The 24170-nt window shown below is 44.2% G+C and overlaps 1 protein-coding gene across 5 annotated transcripts in view; it reads left to right on the forward strand.

Annotated features, from left to right (window-relative positions):
- Window positions 1-817: 817 nt before the first annotated feature.
- CNOT1 (CCR4-NOT transcription complex subunit 1) overlaps window positions 818-24170 on the forward strand; it is a 59934-nt gene continuing 36581 nt past the window's right edge. For 4 of the 5 annotated variants that reach the window (XM_075434131.1, XM_075434133.1, XM_075434134.1 and 1 more), the window contains exons 1-14: window positions 818-970; window positions 7125-7401; window positions 11967-12074; window positions 12766-12864; window positions 13408-13476; window positions 13572-13626; window positions 14096-14299; window positions 15707-15875; window positions 17872-17998; window positions 18295-18405; window positions 19528-19698; window positions 20233-20360; window positions 21369-21609; window positions 23134-23253. In XM_075434131.1, coding sequence (XP_075290246.1) covers window positions 7300-7401; window positions 11967-12074; window positions 12766-12864; window positions 13408-13476; window positions 13572-13626; window positions 14096-14299; window positions 15707-15875; window positions 17872-17998; window positions 18295-18405; window positions 19528-19698; window positions 20233-20360; window positions 21369-21609; window positions 23134-23253 — 1704 coding nt within the window. In that variant the 5' untranslated portion in view covers window positions 818-970; window positions 7125-7299. Of the gene's footprint in view, window positions 971-7110; window positions 7402-11966; window positions 12075-12765; window positions 12865-13407; window positions 13477-13571; window positions 13627-14095; window positions 14300-15706; window positions 15876-17871; window positions 17999-18294; window positions 18406-19527; window positions 19699-20232; window positions 20361-21368; window positions 21610-23133; window positions 23254-24170 lie in introns of all 5 variants that reach the window. The other variant, XM_075434132.1, reaches the window with a different exon arrangement.

The following is a 24170-nucleotide window of genomic DNA, read 5'->3' on the forward strand; positions in this document are numbered from 1 at the left end:
CGGGGACGAAGCCGTGTCCCCGAACACCAGCCCGGCTCTCCCAGCTCTGCTGCGGACGGCGCGGGGCCTGGGGTGGGCCTCGGGGCTGAGCCCACGGCGGCGGGCCGGGGGTCCCCAACCACCGGCGAGGCCTTCGGGCCTTCCTCGGGCCATCGTCCCCCGGAGCGCCCTCTCGGGGGGGTGGGGGTGTGTCCTGATCCCGGCGTTGGCCCCCCAGGGCGGGGGGCGGCTGAGGCGAGCGGGAAGGACCCATCCTGAACCGGCGGGGCGCTGCCGCCATGTTGTCGGGATGAGGCACCACAGCCTCGGCCCGTACCACCGCGCTGGGCGGGGGGGGCGCCCCGCCTGGGGCCGTACCACCGCGCTGCGCGGGGAGGGAAGCCCGGCAAGGGTGGGCGGGGCGGATGGCACCACTCGGGGAGGGGCGCCCCTGTTCCCCGCCCCCCCCGCCATAACACCACGCGCCCTTTGGCGCTCCCCGCCACTTCCCCTTCCCGCCCCGCCCCACCGCAGCACCCCGCGCTCATTGGTCGGCCTTGCCAGCCCGGGTTTGCCGCTGGTGCGCATGCGTGGGTGTAGAGGTCTGGCAGCGCTGATTGGCCAAAACGGTAGGAAGGACTCCGGAGGCTCTCGGCCAATGGGCGCGCGTCGCTGGCTCCGCGCGGAGGGCCGGGGAAGAGAACGGCTGAAGTCGCTCCGCGCTGATTGGGCAGGTCGCGCGCGGCCCTGCGCTCTGATTGGGCAAGCGCCACGCTGGGGGGGGCGGGAGGCTCGGCGGGCGCCCCGCCCACCCGCGCCCCGCTGCTCCCCCCGCTGGCGTGCCGCGAGGGGACGGGGGAGGGGAAAGGGCGCGACGTGAGCGCGCGACCCCGTCCGCCATTTTGTAGCGAAACGGCGGAGGCGAGAGGGTAAAACCGCGAGCGGCTGCAGCCCAGCGCCCCGCTCTGCCCCCCCTGCTGCGGCCCCTGAGGTGAGCGACGCTCCGCCGCGCCGGGCACGGCCCCGGCTGGGAGTACCGGGGCCTTCGGGGTGGCGGGCGGCGGTTTAGGCCGGGCCGGGAGGCGGCGGGGCCGGCGGAGGGAGCCCGGGGTGCGTGTGGGGCAGCGCGCCGGGCCCCCGCGGCCTGGCCTGACCTGGCCTGCGCCGCTCCGCGCCCCCTCCCTCGCCGCCGCCGGGATGGAGCGGCCGAGCCAATTTCGAGGGGCTTCGGGGCGGGAGGCCCAGGCGGGTTCGGCTCGGGGGCCGAGGGGAAGGCTCCGGCGGCAGCAGGTGCCCGGTGGCCGTTTCGAGGCGGGACGGGGGCTGCCGGGTCCGGAGCTGTTTGCGTTTCTCTTCCCCCTCTGCTGTTGTAGTATTGATGGTGACAGGCGGAGCTCTGCGGGACTCCGAACCCGGCCGGTGCCGGGCCTGCCCCGGGGGCCGCTGCGGGAGACGGGCCCTGCTGTGACTTACCCGGAGGAAAGCGGTGACCTGTAAGCAGGGAGCCCCGAGTCACTGAGCCGGCCGCATCGCCTTCACCTCCCCGCAGACCCCGCGGGAGACGCGCTCCTCGGCGCTGGCCTCTGGTCAGCAGCGCGCCGGCCTGTGCAATGGGCTGGCTCGTTTCGAAACTGGGAGCAGCAACAGTTGGCTGCTTGGGCAGATGCTGTGTTGGGAGAAATAGCTGCTTTGCAGTAGTTCTCTGACTCGAGGTAGTACCGTGTTCTTAAGGTTAGTGAGCAGTCGTAGATTAGTTTCAACAAGCCACAAACGATCTGGACTGTATTTACAACAGAGGCAAGATAATACTGAAAAATGCCGAACCAGATGCTTTGTTGATAAGTGGTGAGCTTGGGTGGTTTCTGAGTCCCACTTGTTAGAAGGAAGTGTGACGTCTGCTCTCGGTGGAACATTTTGTCAAGGTGGGTGACAAAACAGGTGAGACACCTGACAAGTCATGCTGAATGCACACAGCTCAAGTGTTTCCTATTTCTAAGGTAACTGCATGGGCATTGACTGAGATTATGGGCAGGACAAGTCGGAGTGAGGTGACTGACAAACAGGAAGCAAAACTTACTTGGCAATAGTTTGTCCTTTCTAGACTAGTTACTGTCTTGTTTTTTTCTGCACTTATGCTTTTAAGCTTGCTGTTAACTGTTGATCCTGTTGGCCTGCTGTCTCCAAACCAAACTCGTAGCAAGCCTGGTATCTACTTGTCTCTATTCTGTGGAGAAATACCTAATCCTGTTTGTTCTTCTAGCACAGTGTTCATGGATATTTAATTCATTTTAATTGATGCTGAAATGGCTACTGTTGGTATTCAGTAAGTGGAAGAGAAACTGTGCAAACATAACTTGGGAAAAGTGGACAGTGATGTTTTGTGACCCCGCAATGGGCTATCGCTAAACGGTGGTGGGAACTCTTATCTGCGAATCCCGTCGGAGGCGATCATGGTTTTAGCCAGATTTGTCTTTTGTTCTTTAACCATCCCCGCTAGGTGAATATTGCAGTTCTCCTTTGCCTTTTGAAATAGCATTTAACTGCTCTAAAAAACTTTTTGGATGAGGAAACAGCACAAAACCTTTGAGAACGGGTCCATGCATTTCCTTAACTTCCCTCCAATGGAAACTTTATCCTGCAGTGTTTGACTGAAGAGAAAGTAGGAAGTGAGAGTTTCTTGGGATTTTTTTTTTGTAAACAATCGTAGTTGAGATGTGAAAGTGCCTGAAGTGGCCATGTCATGATTGATGTGTGCCTGATATATTTGAGGTAGGTTCAAAGCGTGAAAGTTAACTGGTCTTAATATATGGGAGTGAACGAATGTGCTTAGTTCAGCTGCTCTGTCAACTAAAGTTACAGTGTCTAGTCAACATCGTGTCTTCCCGTTGACTGGAACTGTGTGCGGTTTTCCGGTACGTAGAATGTTCAGGTGGCCTTTCCACATGTAAGCACCTAAATTTGAACTGGTTGAATTGATCAGTAGCTTATTTTACTGTTAATGTGACTTAGATTGTAAAGTTTTGCTGTCTGTAGATTTCAGAATGATAGACATCCTGAGATTTAACTGTGGCGTGATTCTAACCCTCTTCCTCCCTTGGAGTGCTTCTCGTGTGGGGCGTCCTGCTCTTCGTTGGGTCTCTTTGTGTCTGGCGTGAGGAGCAGGTAAGGGACCATGTGCTAAAGAACCAGTTTAGCAGTGGTGCTTTCAGCATGTTTTATGTGGTGCTTTTTGACAGGAGTTTAGAACCTTATCAGCAAACACGTTGCTGTTTCTGTCACTGGAGCAGTTTTATCCTCTATGTGCGGTACATGTGGCCTGAAATCTTTACAGCTCTTGAAACCCAGTGGGAGTAGTTACTTAGTTTTGAAAGATACTGAAAAAAAAAACTACAAAGTGCAGCTTGAAGTAATTTTGAAATTACTTTTTTTGTAAGGCTCTTTGCAAATTTGTGGAAGGCTTGAGGTTTGTCATCTTCAGCAGCCGGGCTTAGTGACTCCTAGTGATCTGCTTCAGGTTAGGAGAGAGTCTTTTTGTCAGACCCAACTGCTGGTTACATATTATCCCTCTGTATTTTGTGATTTCTGGGTTCTTGCCTAAAATTTTATTGTATTTGTGTTTTAATGACCCGACAGAACTCTGCTGTTGAAAAGAATGTACTGAAATAGGTGCCAAATGTTTTGCTGATAGCCTGTTAATTTCCTTAGGAAGTGTTGAGGCTCTAATACTTCAGATTTCAGTAAACGTTTTCTACCTTTGAAAGATCAGCTTCCTTGCACAATGTGAAATGGTAATCTTTTAAGAGCTCCTGTGTCTGATAGCTTAATCGGCTACTGTATCATAGGAACTGTAACTGAAAGTAGCTAATTTTGTCTGCAAAATTAGCGAGTCTTTTGGTAAACTCTTTGTCTGAGGCGTGAATTTTCTGAACCTGTGAAGCTGGCAGGTTTGCCCCATGGACTGAAAGCTGCTTGAATTGTTGAGGCCAGTGTAGGGACATTCAGTCCCACTAAGAATATATGCATCTAAAAATAAAAGTCTACTTTGCATAGCATTCATAGCTTTCTTAATCAGTGCCATAGAAATTGAATTTTAGCCTTGCATTGAATGACCAGAGAGATACCTGTGCACTTCTGCTTTCCGGGCAGGGCACCTTTAATTACTCTGATTTTTCTATACTATTGTAAGTTAGGTTGCACCGTTTGAAATTCTGAAATGCCGTTAGCCTGGTGCTGGTGAGAGCTGTCAGGTTTTTTCAGTGTATCAGGATACATGCTGTGCAAACCGTATATTTAGAACATAAATAGGAGGCTGCTTCCTTCAGCTATTGTGCTCTGTCCTTGAGTCGCGGTGTCTGCTCGGGCCCTTGTTCTGCTTCCTTGAAAGGGAAAATCCCATTTTGACCCTGACTTGGGTTCTTCGGTGGCACTGCCAGATTTTACAGTTAGAAAGTGGCAAAGCTGGTTGTGCTTCCGTGCCATTAAAGCACATTGAGATGGTAGTACCTGCTTTTCTTGGGAGAAGGCAGTGATGCTGATAGGCATGGGGTCCGTGCTCTGCCAGGGTGTTGTATGGCAGCAGGCAGGATTGCATTTATGACTGAGCCCAGCTCAAGGAGCTCCAGTACCTGACAGCTCGATTTTTGGGTGGAGTAGGTGTGATTGCTGTGCTGTTTGTATTGGTCGGAGGAACAATGCCCAGAGAAATGTGGTTTTTCTTCCTAGGGGCCTGAAAGGCAAACTCTGAAACTTTTTATTACTGCCTTGAAAATGACTGAGTTGGAGTCTTGGTTTGTGCCTGGTTCTCGAGGCCTGAGTTCAACCAGCCCTTGAGTTCTTCAGGCTGGTTGCTGAAATCTGGTGCTTGGACAGGGACTGAATTCCCCTGGCGAGATTCTGGCAGTGGTTTTTGTGGGTGTTGGTACTGTGGCATGGTGGTCTGCTTGATTTTTTTAACAGATATTTTTTCCAGAAGTGCTACGTTGGTCCTGTATGTTACGCCCTGCCAGTACGAACTGCTTGGGACGTGTGTACTTGCCATGCCCAGTGACTCTTTCTGGATTATTCTAAAAGAGGCATAGAGTTATTTAAAAAAAAAAAAAAAATCAGGTACTGTGCTACTGAGAAATCTTAACTTTTGTGCCTATCCCCCTTCTTAAAAAGCTGTTTCACAGTCAGTGGGCTTTTAAACCTGTATATAAAGGCAATTAATTATAGCTTGTCAGATGTACAAAAAAAGGAAAATTTAAAGTCTTCTGTAATTCTTCTTGCTGCAGTTCTAAACATGCTCTGAAATTTTTTCATAGCACAACTGCCTTGTCATTGAAGAATGCTTTCAATATTACTGCTTGAAAGTTTATTTTCCGTGAAGTTTTTTGTGTAAGTAGGCGCTTAAGTAGCTGCTGGGAGTAGGCAGGGTCTGCTGTGGCATAATGAAAGTATGGAAGTCAGTCGATGATTTGACTTCCCTTAGAAATAGTTTGCCCAAGTTCACATTTCATAAACTTTTTCCAAAGAGCAGAGTGGTGTTCAATGCCCGTGACAGGACTTGTTGCTCCTGCTGATTGGGGTGTCTGTGGAGGATGAAGAGGAGCGGAGGTTCCCCCGAGATGTTGCGTGTGAACTTGCTGGTCCTGCCGGGAGGTGTCTTGCTGCCTCTGCTACGGAGATTATCACTGTGTAGATTCTTTCTTGTATGGGGGCAGAATACGTTCTAAAGCGCAGGCAGAGGTTAAAGAAGCTGTAGTTCTAAGTGTGAGCTAGTGAAAACCTTTGTATAATGGGAGAGGGGGAAAGATTTTTCTAGTGCTACCCAGCACAGCCTTTTCAGCTTGCCTCCGTACCATTCCTGTTTAGTTCCTGCGGAAGGACCACTGCTGTGTCGAGCCGTGCTGCTTGCTGAACTGATTTGCCCTAAGCGTTACATGTGCCAAGTTAACACGTCGCCTATGCGATCCATCTCAACGATGAGGCCGAAATCGTGTACTGGTGGTTTTGGCCATAGAGCCAAGACAGCAAAGCAATAGTTCTTATTCTGAAAAAGGCATTGTCAGACTCTTGGCACGGAGCCTGGTGACCTTTGTGTTTTGATCAAGAGGAGCTTCGAAACAGTGACTCTTCATCTTGGTTCCACCTCTGATAAATTGCTCCTCTGAGCAGCTTACGGCTTCCTTTGAGACTCCTCAGGCTGCTGGTTATGCAGGACTTGCTTTGGGATGCAGTTTTATCACATTGGCAATCTGTAATTTAACAGATGAGATGTCAAGTGCCAAGTTTTGTGTTGTCACAGAAATTTATTAAGCTGGCAAGCTCTGCTGTTGTAGCTCACTGGAAAGCTGTTTCAGTATAAGCCAAATGTTAGGGTTAGTTTATTGCAGTTCTTTGTGTGTGTTGCTCATTCACAATTGCTTGTTTTGGTGTGGAGTGTGGAGTGCAATGCTACTTTGATGGTAGTGAGGCAAAATATTGCGGAGATGGTTAAAAAGCACTTTGGTGGTTGGGTTTTTTTTGTAAACTTGTGATTGATGCTTCGAATGATTCTGACCTCTGATTGTTGCTGTGTGGTATCTAATTCATTATGCATCTTGTTTTCTTCTTTCTCACAGTGCTGAAAGGGTACTCATTCTTCTGACAGAGCTGTTTGCTAGCTCTTTCAGACTGGCAAAATGTAGAAATGAATAAATGTGGTCGGGTAGTGTGAAAACAACAAAGTTTGTGTTGTGAAAAGTTAATAGCACTTCTTTTTCCTTGTGGACATGGTTATGTCAAATGGTTTATGTAAGCTAAGCTATCAAACATCTGTGTTATCAATTTCTTTGCTAAACTTTATTTTTCTTGTTTGACAAGCTAGTTCTTAAGCAAAAATAGAAAAGAAAAAGCTCTGACACATAGTGCTGAATTCTTCTAGGATTTAACTTTCTACCCTGTAGTGTTCTGCTGGAAGCAGAAAATATAGAGGCACCACTAACTGCTTTTAACACCATACCAACAGCTTGAAGATTTTTTTTTTTTAATTAAAAAAAGAAGAAACCAACCTAAAAAACTTACTTTTAAATCCACTGGTTCCATGACAAGATAGCAGCAGTGCCTTAGAACATAGCTGTGAGGTTGCTACAGAACTTACATGTAATGCAGCATTGTCTTTTCAGGTGCCATGTTTCAGAACAGAGGAAGACAACTAAGAAAGAAGAGCTGAAGGAAGTAACACAGAACCATATACAGGCTAATTGGGGGAAAAAAAATTAACCTGTCTCTGAGGTGACTAAAGGGGAATAATGGTGATTTTGCGCCGGGCTCGGCCGCCTGCTTCCGCCCCAACCAGCAATGAATCTTGACTCGCTCTCGCTGGCCTTGTCTCAAATCAGCTACCTGGTGGACAATTTAACCAAGAAAAACTACCGAGCCAGCCAGCAGGAAATACAGCATGTAAGTAAACTCATGATACAACACAAGACATTTTGGAAAGAGGCAGTGGGAGTGTCAAATGGAGCTTCTCTTCTGGTTTGAGTTGCGCTCTGCGGTGCTGAGAATTGCAGCTCGTGTCTCTGATGTTCCTTCGGTTTCATCTGTCTGGTTGTGGAATACGGCAGCTCAGAGCTGAGACCAGTGTTAACTTTGTGGTTGAATATTAGGATTAACTGCTGCTCTTGGAGAGTGGTGTGCAAAGCTTGCCTAACTCCTGTGAGGGTAAATCTTAAAACTTTTGGAAATTGTATAGAACACAGATCGGGAGAGGGAGGAGAACATACACATTTGCTGTTCAGGGTTTTTGTACAGAAAGCGTGAGTACATGGTTACTTGCATCTGAATGCTTCCACTTACCTCCGGTGAAAGCTTTTTGCTCGTCATCTCATTCGATGAAGCATGGCTTGGTGGCAAAGCCAAGCTGACTTTCTTGACACTGGGTTTTCAGAAGGCAGGCAGAGCAACTGCAGATTGAACCCGAAATATCTGAGATCTGGGCAGGAATTCTGGTTTAACTGACTGTTTTAAAAATAGCTCTGACTAGCAGGATGGACTGAAAAGCATTATCCACAGAGGAGTGCTTAGGAGGAAGTGAATGCTACTGAGCCAGTTTTAGAAACTGGCTTAGTGCCGTTCCCAGCAGACAGCTGGGCCAGTTAAAATTTTTTTTTTTCTTGCACTAGTGCAGTCCTGCGGTGATTTGCATGAGATTAGGAGGCCGGAGGGCTTAAGCACAGTGAGTTTCTGGTAACAGCTGACTTCTTTGAAAGTGCATTCATGGCTTATCTTGAGGTGAGAGGGGGTGATTTCAGCAGTATTCACTGCTTGGAATGATCTCAAAGGCCATGGAGATGGAATACATCTCTTGTAACTTTTTACAAGTTTCTGTGTTTTTGCAAGTTCGATACTTGTGGGGGGCTCAGCTGAGATCATGCTGTCCTTTGGGTCCCTGGTAGTTTCAACAGACGATTTTGGCAGCAAGGTGTGACTGGCTTGCAGATCTGTCACATGCAGGATGATAAACATTTCTTTGATTTGGGAGGAGATAGGGTTGATCTGCCATTCAGTTGGAATACAGCCATCTAAAGTGGGACAGATTATTCCTTACCTTTCATGGCAGGCCCCTTACCAGACTCACTGTGGTGGGAGACTGAAAACGGGTCTGTGGGACATGGCTGGTTTGTGTATGTTTTGATTCTAAGACGGATCTAGGGTTTCAAGACTGAATTCCTAAAATCTCCATGACCTTTTTTTTTTTTAACTTTCTGATACTATTTTCCTTTTGTGGTTGTTAGTACAACTTCTCCTTAGATAGTTGAAGAGGTTGTATGTGCATGCTTTAACTCTCTTTGTCTACAAGTACACTGCTTGGTGTAAATTTTTGGCATATTTCACTCAATTTTACAAGGCTATATAAGCATACAGGGTATGTGGAAAACCATACCTGGAGTTGTTCTTGTCACAACTGACCAAAATGACACTTGCATTTAAATACATCACTTACAAGCATAGCTGTGGCAAAGATTGAGCAACTAATTTCTGCTTAAATATGCTTTCAGTAGTCATTTAACATAGGTGATGCTTTAGGACTGTTTTAAAAAAATAGGACGTGCATTAAAAAAATCCACCTTTTATGCGTTTGTCAGAGACAAATTCTAAAGAATGGCTTCCTCTAAAATTACTTTTTGTGGTCTCCTTTTCCAAAATTAGTGGTAAAGAGAACCTGGTTGAAGAGGAGGGAAGGACTTTGTGGCCAGGTAGATCCAGAAAGTTTTGTTTTCCAAGATCAGTAAAAGTAGAGTTATTTTTGGTCGGTTTTTTTTTTGTTGTTGTGTTTGCCTAAACTCAGTCCAGCTTGTCTCTGGATAAATCCAAATGAGTGTGGCTCAGACTTTATCCTGAATCCCGGGTTGGTTGAGGTTGGAAGGGACCTGTGGAGGTCATCTGGTCCAACCTCCTGCTCAGACAGGGTCACCCAGAGCCGGTTGCCCAGGAATATGTCTAAACAGCTTTTGAGTACCTCCGTGGACAGAGACTCTACAACCGCTCTGGGCAGCCTGTCCCAGTGCTTGGTCACCCTCATGGTTAAAAAAAAGTCTTTACAGATTATTTTATGATTGGGTACACTGTCCTGTAAATCTGCAAGAAGGCTGCCAATACAAAGGTTTCTTTCAGCTCTTTTGACAGGAAAACTAGTAATTCTCATTCTCGTTTCCTGAAAAATATTTTGCATGAATGTAGTTAGAGTTGAAAGATGCTGCAATGCACTTCTAGTGTTCCTTCTTCCCTCCCTCCCTGTGTGTTAAATTTTCAAATTACTAACCTTCTGAAGTTGCTTCTAAGCAAGGAAGCAATGTCATTCTGATGCAGAAAAGTTGTGTCAATGGCTTTAGTACTGACAGTTCTCTTCTGCATCTCTCTGCTTCGTTGAGTTCATCTCGGTCATAGCACCAAATAACTCACTAGGAGATTGATCCAGCTTCATGCCAGTCTTGTTACCACATCTAAATCTACATACTTAATTGGGATTGCCGAAATGAATTGCTTGTGTTCTGAAGCCTGAGCTAACTAGCAAAATTTGCTGTCCATTCAGTTTTTCTGCCTTGTGCACCAGTCTGAGCGTTGTCCTACCTAATCGTGAGGGATGAGCTGCCTTCCAAGGCAGAGCTGTCAACATAACTGGAGTGGGCAATCTACTCTGGACTGGTGTGCCAGGAGCATGTATATTCTAGCCTCTGGTCAAGAAGCAGAGCTATATCCAGCTCCAGTGTTTCTTTCCAGCAGAACAAAACTTGGCAGCCACTGAAATAAGCAGGCTATGAGGCAAAGGGAAGCGCAGTGTCAGATAGTGGTAGAAGAATTGAGCTGAGAACAATCAGAAACAGCAGAGCTGGAGCAAACACAGCCTCAAGCAACGCCGTTTGTCTTTTTGCACAAAGAAGCTACTGGCAAACAAGGATGTTTATGACGGGGTGAAACAGTGGGCTTGGTGGAGGTCGTCAGAGCATAGAACCGTAGAATCATAGAATGGTTTGGGTTGGAAGGGACCTTAAAGATCATCTGGTTCCAACCCCCCTGCCCTGAGCAGGGACATCTTCCACCAGCCCAGGCTGCTCAGAGCTCCATCCAACCTGGCCTTGGGCACTGCCGGGGAGGGGGCAGCCACAGCTTCTCTGGGCAACCTGGGCCAGTGTTTCACCACCCTCATGGTGAAGAGTTTCTTCCTAACATCTAATCTAAATCTGCCCTCTTTTAATTTAGAGCCATTCCCCCTTGTCCTATCACTGCACCCCCTTTCGAAAAGTCCCTCTCCATCCTTCCTGTAGGCCCCTTCAGGTACTGGAAGGCTGCTGTAAGGGCGTGGGCAGAGCTGCTGGTTTGTACTGGTGCATGTTGTGTCTGTCCTGCAGCCCCCAAGGGGGAAACAATGGCAAAAATTTTGCCAATAGATGAAGGTGGGATTTGATGTTAGCTGCTACTATTTAGACAGAAGAGGCAAGATACTAGTGATTAAGTGATTTCGAATTTCTGCCAGTATGGATTTTGTTAAAAACAAATAATGCTGTCCAGTTAGATGAGGTTTAAAGAAATGAATAAGCACTGAAACAACCTAAAGGTACTTCAAACAACAAGCTGATGAGCTGGTCGGTAGCCAAGAGTTAACTTAGGGCAAATGACAGGGGATGCTAACAAAAATGCAATAGCATTGTTAAGATTTGGTAATGAGTAATAGGTGTTGCAAATTAACAAATGCAGATCACCTGCATTGACACAGGAATTCAGCTGAATATGCTCTAATGATGGGGGAAGGAGGTGGTAGAAGGTCTCAGCTGCAGGTGTTCAACTTGTGGTATTTGATTTTAAAGCTTGCTAATGAGCAAGTTGGAGATGAACTTTTTTCCCTGAGATGGCAGGAAACACTTCCTGTGTAGTATTCCCTTTATGTCTTAAAAGACTGTGGAGTAATGGCAGCCAGGTTGGTCATAACCGAGAGACAACGTAGAAGCTGCCTGCAAGATCAGTGAGGATGCTGTGAGGTGGCTTGTCTGTGGAATAAATCCCTGCTACACAGGCATAGCACAGAGGTGCATGTTGTCCCAAGGCTGTAGCCTTGTGGAGTTAGGCCACCGTAACTGGGAGGAAATGGGGAAGAGTGAGGCCATGGCACTGTGTGGATTGTGGGCTGCTCTGGGGGCAGGGAAGCTGGGAATCATCCTCTAGGTGACTTTAAAAAGCTTCGTAAAAAGGGGTGTTAAGAATACCACCCATGAAATGCATGGCTTCTGTGTCAATGACTTGTGCCTAGATTCTTTGCTTATCTCTTAGTTTCTACTTTTCATTTGCAAATAGGGTTAACGACTTTCTAGGTTTCTAGGTTACTGATTAAGAAGGAACATTCTTAGCAGTTTTGTTAAAACTGTGGGCGACTTAACCACTAGAAGTACTGCTGTAGCACTAGACCCAGATCTTGTTCTGTAATGACTGTTTGCTACTAAGCTGTGTTTTGGATTTTTTTTTTATTCCAGATTGTGAATAGGCACGGTCCCGAGGCAGACAGGCATTTACTACGCTGTCTATTCTCGCACGTGGATTTCAGTGGCGATGGTAAAAGTAGTGGCAAAGATTTCCATCAGGTAAAGTTTGCACCGAGGCATCTGCTTATTTGTTTTGGTTGTTACAAATCTGCAGTAGGATCTGATCCATTTTAAGCACAAAGGCAGGTTAGAGGTAGTAGCTTCAAGCAAACTTCTTTTCTGGTATATGGCCAAGCGCCTTGCGCCAGTCCTCAAGTCAAAAGACAACAAATTGTTGGTATCTGACTCTTACAATACCTTGATCTGGAAAAATGGATAGATTCAGTACAGTTGTTCTTTCGGCCACATGCAGTGCTCTGTTTCAAAAGCCTTTGTGTTTCAAGATTATGTCCAAATCCACTAACTGGCACTTGTGGTGCTGGCTCCCTGTGTTCTCAGAAACGTTTTCATCCTTAAGCAAGGCATCCTTTGCCACAGACTTTTAAGCTCATAAACAGGAATCACATATTCTTAGATTGTCTGTTGCAGTGTGTGGAGGATGCTTAGAGAAAATGAAACATTGCGCACATGATGGGCAAGGTTTGATCACTTTCTCAGTCTTAAAGAAAAAACAAACTTTGAAGAAAACTTGAATGAAAAGAAACTGGTTAATGTTAAAGAGAATTTGGGCACTTACAAGACTTAAGCACCTTATCTTTGTTTAGGTTTACTGCACATAGTGAACAGTGGAAGTTTTGTTTTCTTGTCCTGTTGCAAAATATGAGCATTGAAGTGTTCTTCTTCTTTCCAGACTCAATTTCTGATCCAGGAGTGTGCGTCGCTGATTACGAAACCAAACTTTATCTCGACGCTGTCCTACGCCATTGACAATCCGTTGCACTATCAGAAGGTTTGTGTGCCTCTTGATGGGGATCCCCATGCCAGAAACTGCAGTGAAGGGGTCTGTAGGAAACCAGCTTGTTTTCCCGTGTTTTTCCTGGGGGGTTTTAATGGCTAAGATTGGTTGTACTAAAGTCTTCAAAAATTGAGCTTGGCTGGAAGTGGGAATTTTTTCTTTTTGTTAAACTGAGCAAGTTATTCAATGACTCTGACTGCAAATTAATTTTAAAGCTTAATCTAATGTTAGTACTTCATGGCTTGCGTGGGGCAGCCAGAACCAAAATAAATCATCAGTGCTCCTGTTTGTTTCAATATGAAAGCCATGGTGGGGGTTCAGTAGTGACAGGGTGGGATACGCAAAAGAAACTTTAGTCTAGATGTATCAAAAAATAGTTCCAAAGATGCTTTCTTCAACTGTATAAGCTTTGTGTTAGCCTACAACAGAACAGTTAGTAATATTCCAGACCTGCAAATGGACTCTAGGTAACCTGCCACAGTACGAATGAGACTAATCGCATAACGGCTTCTGTTTAACTCTTCTTACCTGTTTCAGAGTCTAAAGCCTTCACCCCATTTATTTGCCCAATTGAGTAAAGTCATCAAATTAAGTAAAGTTCAAGAGGTAGGTGAACATTTATTTCAAAAATATTGTAATGTTTTTTGGCTAAGCTTGTTAGAAAGGAGGATGTCCCCTTACTATGCTGTTCTTGTTTGTAGGTGATTTTTGGCCTTGCCTTACTGAACTCTTTCAGCTCGGATCTACGAGGTTTTGGTAAGTGAAGCTTCCAAAGTACTGCAACAGGGACACCTTTTTTTCTTTTTAAGCAGTGGGCTTTCTAGGTGGCTAGATGTGTGCCTGTGTGACCTGAGTAATGAAAGATCTTGCAGTCTGTAGCCTTACTGAAGTCTAACACCATTTTGAGAGGGGCCATAGATAGTGCAGTCGTTTTGTCTTAGATGAAATTGGAGGTCCCTTCCATGAATTACTTCCCAGATAGTGAATGAAATTGAGATACTGTGATATCTTACCTTTTAGTTGTTCATTAATACTTGAGTTGAGCTGTGGATTATGAGACTTTGATTTAAGTATCTGAACTGTTATGGTTTGTGTAAAAACAAAAACAAAAACAAAAAACAAAAAAAAATTAAGGGTATGGTACCTAAAGAGTCCTATGTAAAAAGAGTGTTCATATTAAAAAGAAATTTCAGGTTTTGACTCTAGCCTCTTTTGTTTTCAAAAGCTGCCCAGTTTATCAAACAGAAACTCCCGGATCTTTTGCGCTCTTACATTGACGCGGACGTCGGTGGAAATCAAGAAGGTGGCTTCCAAGATATTGCAATAGAGGTCCTGCACCTTCTCCTCTCCCATCTCCTTTTTGGGCAGAAGGGAGCCTTTGGGGTAGGACAGGAACAGATTGACGCTTTTCTCAAAACATTACGTAGAGGTAAGTGTGGTGGTGTTCAGGAAGCCTGACTAAATACAACTTTGAGATGAGTGTTTGTAACTTACTGTCGGTGTGTTCTGCTGCTGAAATGGTGAGGAGCTTGGTGAGGTAGAACTCAGTACATTTTCATAACTCTAAACTGACAAAAATATCACTGTTCTAGCATTTAGCTATAACATACTGTTTTTCTTTCAATGAGCAGTAAAGTGTTCTCATGTTGGGTTTTTTTAAAAGTTGTCATAAATAAGCGTAAAGAAGGGGATATTGAAGTTTCTTTGCTTGCTTGTGTGGTATGGTATTTGTGGGTTTAATTAAAGCAACTCAGTGCACTGTAGTTGAAAATCTTGAACTCCTTACAGTGTAAGGAACATTACCATTTCAGATGGATGGATTTTAGGCACTGGGTTGTTTATATTGGGTGCAGATCTATGAGGAAACACCAGCACAGTGAGGGAGGTGCCCTTGAATAAACCCTGTTGCATTTCCTGGAAGCTACCGTGGTCGTTGTGTGACGCAGGGGACGTTACCGATGTGGTAGTCTCTTCCTTTCCAAAATAAGTACTTGCTGTAAACCCATCAAAATAAGGAGGATTTGGACTCGAGAAGCTAACTGAATTTAATTCAGCCCCCTCCTTGGTTCTGCACAGACCTAGAGGAACCTTTATACAAGAGCAAAATATTTGTTCTGTTTAAGTGAAACTTCATAATTCATACTTTCATGAAGATTAGTGTATTAGCTTCTGTAACTCCTCTCTCTTTGCTTGGGGAAATTGGGAGCTCTTGTGTGAATGGCCGTGAAGGGTGTGGAGGTGTGATGCATCATCGTAAAGATAATGCCATCTCAGGACGACCAACCCATAAGGTGGTGTTGCTGCTTTCCACCGTGAGCGAAACTCCCATCCGTGCATCAGAACCTCTCATTACCTTGTCTCTCTTAGAAAGGAAGAAGGGAATATTCTCTTTTTCCATGCCCAAATGCCTGGTTTATGTTTGCCAGACTTCCTAGACTCAACAGCAGCTCCTTTGTTTCCTAATACTTCCTGATCTGGAGTAGAGGCTTTTGCTGTACTGTGGTATTGTTTCCTGCTCTCTGCTTGTTTTGGATGACTGCTGTTAGTGACAGTCTAGTTGGTAACTTACCACCAGCACAGCTACTAGCCCTTCTGGGCAGCAGCAGTAAAACTGGCTGAACCCTGGTCTATTCTACATTCATGTTCTCTAGGAATATCCAAGTGGCAGTAGAGAACTGGGAGGTGGGATGGAAGAATGCTGTGCTGGTGCTGTCCCGATTTCTGCAGCAGCAGGGAAACTCTAGCACAGCAGCCAAGTTACTTTGAATGGTCACTTGCATGCGGCTGGTGGTGTGGGGGTTTTGACGCTTTTTTCCTTTGTTACTCTTGCCTTTAGATTTTCCCCAGGAACGTTGCCCTGTGGTGCTTGCACCACTTCTATACCCTGAAAAACGGGACATTCTAATGGACAGGATCCTGCCTGATTCTGGAGGGATAGCCAAAACCATGATGGAGAGTTCTCTGGCAGATTTCATGCAAGAAGTTGGCTATGGCTTTTGTACAAGGTTTGTAGGAAAATGTAATTTTCAAGCATCTTGGGTGGTGGTGGTGGTTTTCTGTTTCTTGAGGCAAAAGGTAAAGAACTCTTCAAGTACTAAAATACCTAGAACTTCATTAAGTATTACGAGGTCATTTGTTTTGACTCCTGGTTTATATTTTGCTTTCTTCTAATGAGTGTAGAATATCTGTTGAAATTGTGTAGGATTTTCTTGTAGTAAGTGCTAGCTAAAGTTATTTGGATTCTGTGTGAAGGTTTTATAAGAGTTTGACCTTGATCATCCTTTTGCAAAAATAAAAACAAAAGGTGGCGAGGTAAGCATGAAACCGTCCACATAGAATACAGAACTGGAGATAATAATCTCACTTCAAGAAAGTTGACCAGCAGTAGCTTTCTGTTGGTATTGGGTTTTGATCAGTGTGGTACACAGTATGATTGAGATTATATGTAGCTGTAGAATCTAATTATGATAGTGAATTGCTGGCAATAAAACAGAGTATCTTGACAGCTGCTTTGAAGTCTTTGTGCCTGGTTAGGCTTATTTTGGTAAACATACAGCTGTCTTTGCACAAACCCAGAGCGAGTTTATATTCACAGACATACATTACCCACATCTTCAATAACGGTCCCTATTCTTGCCTCTGCCTTTTGTCTGAAGTGTTAGATGGGCAGCTCTGTTAACTTGGCATGCCGGAGCTGTGTGAGACAGGCTGTTGTCTGTAGAGCTGTGTGCGTTTGCAGGAGCGGTGTGAGCAGGGCTTTGCTTTGCTTATGGCACCGAGAGCAAGTATTGCATTACATGGGCTGTTTGTGTATATACATGTGTGGATTGGAGTATTCACCAACAAAGTGGAAGGAGAAGCTAGATTTTAGTCAGAAGCTGTGTATTGAAGATTTAATTTGAATATATTAAGGGTTTATTTCCTGCTGTATATCTGCTGTTTCCACAAATCCAGCTCAATTTTTGAATGCGGTTTCTAAGGATTAAGGGTAGTGCTCTAGTACTGGTAGCGGTAATGGGAGCCTGCAAGTGTGTGGCAGGTTTTGCAGGGGGACTTAGTCTGGTTCATACAACCTAATGCTTCTTTAAGGGAAGATTCACTTAAGCACAAGCTGAGAAAAGTAAATGAGTCTGTATCTTAAAGGAAAGACTGACTGTTTTGAGGAGGTGATCAAATCTCCAAGATATTAACCTAAGTTTCTGTTTAAATGGTGAAGTATGGAAACACACAATATAAATCTGATGGAAGACAGTGAAAGTTATTTCCTGTGTTGACACATGCCTGTTAATAGAACAGTTTTGTTATCTGTACTGATGCTGTATAAATCTTAACTTGTTGGCCTAATCATGAAGTGTTCAAAAAGCGAAATCAAAATTGCAAAAAAGGCTTTTGGTTCTAAAACTAGAACTTAAGCCCCTGCTCATTGTTTGCTCTTTTGGCTTCTTGAAGGTCTCTGCTAGTGACCTCTGAGAGATGCCATGGCTTGCATCAGGCTAAAAGGCATCCTTTCTCAGCTTGCCTTCCGAACAGCGCACATCAGTTTGAAATACTCATTCTCAGAGCCTTTGTTTCGCTTTTAGCTGGCAGGCGACTTCAGTCTTTGAAGCTCTGTATCACAGGTCAATACATGGAAGAGCTTTTAATAGCAAACGGTTCCAAACCTACCCTCTGCTTTTGCTTTGCCAGAGCATAGCCTGTGAAACATCGTGTACTTAAGTAGACCTAGCTTTGAATTGAATACATGGCACAATATGTTTCATGGAAATAGTTGCATGGACTGAATCTACAGAATTTCTCTTCTTCCTTGTCCTAGAATTTTGGATCCTTTGACTAACACAACTGAAGTTGAGTAAATGGTCATATTTTACAGTCTGCAGTTAGTTTCTCCCAGCAGTCTGTGCCAGCTGTACTCGCATGTCTTGTTTTGATCGATCGGCATTACGTTGTGCCACAGTGAAACCTGCTTTGGTATTAAGATCTCTCTGTTTTGTTGCATCTTAGTGTTGAAGAATGTCGCAACATAATCATGCAGTTTGGTGTTCGGGAAGTCACGGCTGCCCAGGTTGCCAGGGTTTTGGGGATGATGGCTCGAACTCATTCTGGATTGACAGATGGCATTCCATTACAAGTGAGTAGCCTGCTGGGGTGGGGGTTATATATATATATTAATCAACAGAAAATGAGGAGTTAAAATACTAGCCTCGAGTAATTTAAGAGTTGCTTTTACTATTCCACACTTCTAACTGTTCTGCTGTAAATGTGTATAGTATATTCTTGAATAAAACATTCTTGAAAGTGTGCAACTGGTGTCATAACTGGTCTGAACTTCTGCTTATCTTCCTATTGCAGGGATTTCTGTAGCTAGTGGCTTCTGAGACTGCTTTGTTTTTGACTAGTGCTTGACTGAGTGTGTTTAACTTGCAGTCTATTTCGGCTCCTGGCAGTGGGATTTGGAGTGATGGGAAGGATAAAAGTGATGGAGCACAAGCGCACACCTGGAATGTGGAGGTCTTAATTGATGTTCTGAAAGAGCTGGTAAGTTTTGCATATCTGAAAGAAGGGCAGGTGTGAATACAAAGCTCCTAGGGGCCTGAATGGCTTTGAATCTTACTGATGTAATTGTACTGCTTGAATGATTGGTGTTTTTCTCCTCATGAAAAAGAGCATTTTCAGGAATTGTGGGAAATAGTATGAAATTATGCCTGAACTTGGCGAACTTGGGTCCACCTTGAGATTTACTCCACACTGTTCCCACATAGCGCAGCGTGTGTTCTCCGAGGGCTTTTGTGTTTTAACTTATTTCTGACAGTGGAAAGTTTTGTTTTGAATAGCTTCTCACTGTAGGAATTAATGATGAAAATGAAACAAAATATTTTTGTAGCTACTCATTCCAAAACTCTTAAATGCTTCTTGTATATGATGACGCTTCAGAAATAGGAAAGTTTTTCCACCACTTCATAGCAGCAATTTTTGTAATTGAGTGAAACATGAGTACCATTTCCTTTGGCTACCTTATACTGGGTGGTTTTTTTTTTAATTTTTTTTTTTTCCTGTATGTTCCCTGTAACCTATGCAGGAGTCACTGTTTTGTTTCACTAAACCTTGGGACATACAACTAGCTTTGTCTTTGGTGCTCACCTATCTGAAATGGGTGGTCTGCGTTACACAATGGCTATATCTCCCTCCACGCTCCCACTTCTCTGCGGTTTCACACTATTGCTAAAAATCTGCTAGGTGCTTTGGAAGTACTTGCAGTGTCCATTCTTTGAAAGGAAAAGCACCCTTCTGCTTGCCAGTGGGTCAGACCACTCTGCCTTTTATTGGAGGGCATATGGAAGCCTACAAAAGGGAAGAGTTAGCATGCTAAGAAAGGCACTGTGTGATTTGGGGGCGGGAGAGGAATGTTTTGATGAGTTGTTAATGAAAAGTTTGGAAGGATAGACAGATAATGCCTGTAGTGCTGGGGGAAGTGCCATCTTGTAGTCTAGTTCTCACAACTGTCTAAATCCTGTTGTTTTTTAAAACAAAACCCTTGCTTTCAACTGAAAGTCAGGTGGATGTTAAGCTGAATACAATACTGATAAGAGAGGTTCTTACAGGGTAGGACTGAAGACTGTAATGTTCAAGGCTGGCTACTCTCTTATTTTTTGGTTGCAGAATCCTAGCCTGGACTTCAAAGTGGTAACCTATGAATTGGACCATCCGGGATTTCAGATTCGTGACAGCAAGGGCCTGCATATTGTAGTGTTTGGCATCCAGAGAGGGCTAGGCATGGAGGTTTTCCCAGTTAATGCCATATACAGACCTTGGAAGCACGCAGAGGGCCAGGTAGGTTTACTGCCGTTTCTGCAGTATCTGTACAACACTTATGAAGTTCCTGGATTTCTTAAATGGCACGTGAGGACTGGTAATGTGAATTTTTAGACAGGCCACATTTGAGAACTTGGCCTGTAAGGCATAGGCCTCCAGTATGTTACTGAATTACAGCCTGTTAATTGAACAATGTCTGCACTGTTTGGGAAGAGATGGCCACTTGCTGTGCATGTGTGACAACACCTTTGGTTTTAGCATAGTTCTGATGTGTAATGCAGCTGAGTGTAGAACTGTTGCTGCATGACTGTGCTCTGAGGTTTTTCCCTGGCTACACAAAAAGGCTACAGCTTTGTGCAAACAAGTACCCTCTGCACACCTGGGAGGAGAAGTGTGAGGTTCAGCCTTATGTGAAACACATTGGTAGTAAATCTTGGCTCGTCTCTACTGCTGTGTTGATTTGCATTGTTCTCATGTATGTGGCACTTGATAGAGTGAAAGGAAACTGAAACTCTAAATATCTAAACTTATTTTTAATGTCTTTTATTCCAGCTCTCCTTCATTCAACATTCCCTCATAAACCCTGACATCTTCTGTTTTGCTGACTACCCTTGTCATACTGTTGCCACAGATATCCTGAAAGCACCACCAGAGGATGACAATCGAGAAATTGCTACTTGGTAAACCTCCTGTCACTGCTTTTCATAGCTAGAGTTAGAGCAAGATTACTTGTCTGGTCAAATACGGCTTTGTCTTCATGCAACCAGATTTACTTGTAGCTGTGCGTACATGCCAATAGATCGGCCATTAGTATTTGTTCCATGTTTGATTGGTGGAAGTTCTCATATTATCAGAACTTCCTATGTAGTTCTGTAATATCTGAAAATATACTGCCAGTTCCTTTATTGGAGTCTTCTGGCTGTCTGGAGAATTTCTGCTGCTGTATTTTTGCTGATACTGTGAGCTGAGAGGAGGGGATAGAGGAGGTATGAATTTAAATCTGTCCTTCCCAGGTTGACACTGGAGAAACTTGCTCTACTTGTATGAAAAGTCCGGAGATTTAAATACTAAAGTCATGCAGTGCTCAGTTATTACATGAAGCTGACTAGTGTGACTTTCTGAGCTGACCTTTACACCTCTTCTCTTGTCAGCTGTGTAGCTGATGTCAGCGAAGATATTTACTTCTATTTCCACTGTATGGCCCAAAATTGGGAATTGGAGGATGGGGAATTGGGTAAGGTGGCAATTATTACTTGTCTGTAAAGCAGACAAAACAAGTGGAATATCTTCACAAAGTTTCACAGGTGGAGGACTCCGAAGCATAGAAAAATAGCGCTGTTTCTGCAAGTGTGTTTGAAGTTAAATTATCCAAGTGATCCACCTCAGGCTGAATTTTTTTCAGCATCAGCTTTTGATTCTTCCTCTTCCTTAACAGAATAAGAAGCTCTTATGCTCTCACTTTGTGTAAAGAAAAAAAAAAAGCTAAAGGAGTTATTTCACATGGTTAAGAATGCTCTCGTAGGCTTGGTTGTATGTGAATAGAGCTGCAATATCAGGTTGTTTGCAGTGGACATTATATTGTGTTACAGCTGTTGGTACAAAATGCTTGAATCCAGGATCTTGTAAACTAACTACTTTGTAACCTTTGTGGGGGGCTTGTCTATTTGTTTTTTTTTTTCATTTATTAGGAAGAGCCTGGATTTGATTGAATCTCTGTTACGATTGGCAGAAGTGGGACAGTATGAGCAGGTTAAGCAGCTCTTCAGTTTTCCCATCAAGCATTGCCCAGATATGTTGGTATTGGCCTTACTGCAGATCAACACATCCTGGCATACCTTGCGCCATGAACTCATCTCCACACTCATGCCAATTTTCCTGGGCAACCATCCCAACTCTGCCATCATCTTGCACTATGCATGGCATGGACAGGTAAGTATTTTCACTGGAGCGTGCCTGTAGTTTGTTCGTGTAACTGAAAGCTTGTGGAACGGGTTGAACAGTTAGAATAACAGTGCTTGTTCTGGTTTATGAACTGGGTAATGTAAAACTCAGGAGGTAAATTATCAATGGTTTATGCGAAGTAAGACTAGTTGTCTCTTTCCTGTCGTGAAGCAGACTGTGGCAGTTTGATTTTCTTTGGGGAAATACATTCCGAACAAAGAAGTAATATTCACTGAGAAAATATTCATGGAAAAGTAGAGACACCAAAGTGGAGTTTGACTTTTTTTAACCTTTCAGTTTTAACCAACTTTCAAAATAAAAGAAAACCAAAAACCTCACAACAGCACACACACACACACCCCCGCCCAAATCTCCACCCCACACATTTAAACTGTAGAAACGTGAAGCAGTAAGAGGTGAGGCGGTTTAAACCAAACTAATCTACATTGTATTGGCTAAAAGATGGAGACTATTCTAGGTATAAAGAAACTACTTATTGATTTTAAGAGTCTGGGGTGTTTTCTGAAAATTTACAACTGGCTGCTGACCTTTTTCAAGGAGAACTTCCATGTAAAGACAGGGTATCTATGTATGCAAATCCCATGCTTCTACTGGGAAGACAAGAAAGCCTTTTGGTATGGCCTTCATTGTTGCATGTGCTGGTAGTTAAGCAAATAGGAGTCATAGGAAGAAACTTTAAGGCAGAGGAAGCCTCTGGGGTGGGAGGGAATCTGCATTAGGAAACATCTTGCTCTGCTCATGTAAAGTAGAGTTAATGTTAAGAAGCTTGAACTCTGAGGTCTTGGTCCACACTCACTGCAAAATTATGACTATTTGCTAGCTGAAGTGCTATGAAAGTTTTATATTTTTCCTGATAAAAGTCTTTAAATTGAACAATTGGGGGGGTAGGATAGAAGTGGTGTGCTTTTTGCATGAGACCTTGAAATGGTAGAATATGCAACATCTCTGCAAAGTAGGCTTCAGAATAAAGTACAACATGATGGCTGCCATGTGGCGTGGTGCCATTCCACAACTTGAGGACATTTCGCTTCCCCAGGTGAGGCAACCTTTAAGCAAAACCCTTGCTGCCATCAAAGTCTTAGTTGTGTTGTAGTTTAAAATTGCACCTGTGTGAGCAAAGAGCTAAATACTGTGTTTTCCATGTTAAGGTGCGACGTGGCGTTCTCACTTCAGGACATTAGGTCAGGCATAACATTTTGTAAATGATTTGCATATTCCAAAAGCAATTTCTCTACAATTGAGAGGTGTTAGACCTGTACAGTGGTGGGAAAGAGATGGGTATATATGTACTTAGCATTCGTAGTCATTCAGCATCCTTGAGTTGTAGCTCCTGGGTAGTGTATTATTGCACAAAAAGAGCCCAGCTCAGAAGCTAAGGAGTAAATGAGTTTGCGTGTTAAGCTTTAGGGGTAAAATATCCTACATAATGTTCACATAATTGATCGTTTTTTTTAGCGGTGTGAAGTACAATCCTAATCTAATTCTCCTTAGGGTCAGTCTCCTTCGATTCGTCAGCTTATCATGCATGCAATGGCAGAATGGTACATGAGAGGGGAACAGTATGACCAGGCAAAATTGTCACGTATTCTTGATGTGGCGCAAGACTTAAAGGTGAGTTTTACAAAACACTGTCATTATTTTCCATGTGGTGTCTTATGCAGACTTGCTCATCTTTTAACAAAAGCTAAGGTTGACTTAAATGTGACTAATTTAGTAAGGATTACTTTCTTTAAGCGTGTCTGAATTCAGTTGTTGCGGCTCTACCTCATTTAAAAAAACAAAACAAAAAACGCAACCAAAACCGAGCCTATGTTTGTGTGACTTTAAGTGCTCTTCAGCTGAGTTGTGGTATCTCACTACAGATGCTTTCTAGCCTATCCAGTTGTGTACCCAAGACATTTTACTTGGTGTTTGCAGCAGAGTTGGTTGTCGTTGCTTAGCTGACAAGTAACTTGGGAAGCAGTGTAATAGAGCTGCTTGCTGTGTGACTGTACTGTAAATCCAGGAAGAGCTTTGACTGTTTTAACCTTGAATACCACTACAATGGCAATGTAGAAAATATCCTTCAGTTGTTTGTGTGAAGGCGATACTGCCGAGTGTCACGGAGTGGGAATTGCTTAAGCATACTACTACTTTTCAGTTGTTTACACATGCACAAAACAGACTGGAAGTTGTGACTGACTTCCTTGAGCCTTTATTGCTTCCTAAAGTTAAATGCAAAATAATTGGGTGTCTCAAAATGCAAGAGCACCAGCTGCTGCTTGAAGTCGGCTTTGTGGCAGCAGTTACTGTGTTCAAAGATGAGCACTTTGAGCAGCTGTATTTAGAGTGGCTCTGAAGGGGTTGAGGTCTGTTTGCAAGGAGATGCTAGGCTCTGCTGATTGATTTTGTTGCAGTAGGAACTTGATAGATCTCGGTCACTTGGTGGTGGGTTTTCATATAGAGGAATTCAAAACTGTCAGCACAAGGTCACTTCAGAGAAGGTAGGGTCGTGATTTCAAATGAGAGGTCTTGCTTATTTGTCTCAC

The sequence above is a fragment of the Opisthocomus hoazin genome, chromosome 12 (assembly GCF_030867145.1).
Source record: "Opisthocomus hoazin isolate bOpiHoa1 chromosome 12, bOpiHoa1.hap1, whole genome shotgun sequence".
Taxonomy (NCBI): Eukaryota; Metazoa; Chordata; class Aves; order Opisthocomiformes; family Opisthocomidae; genus Opisthocomus; species Opisthocomus hoazin.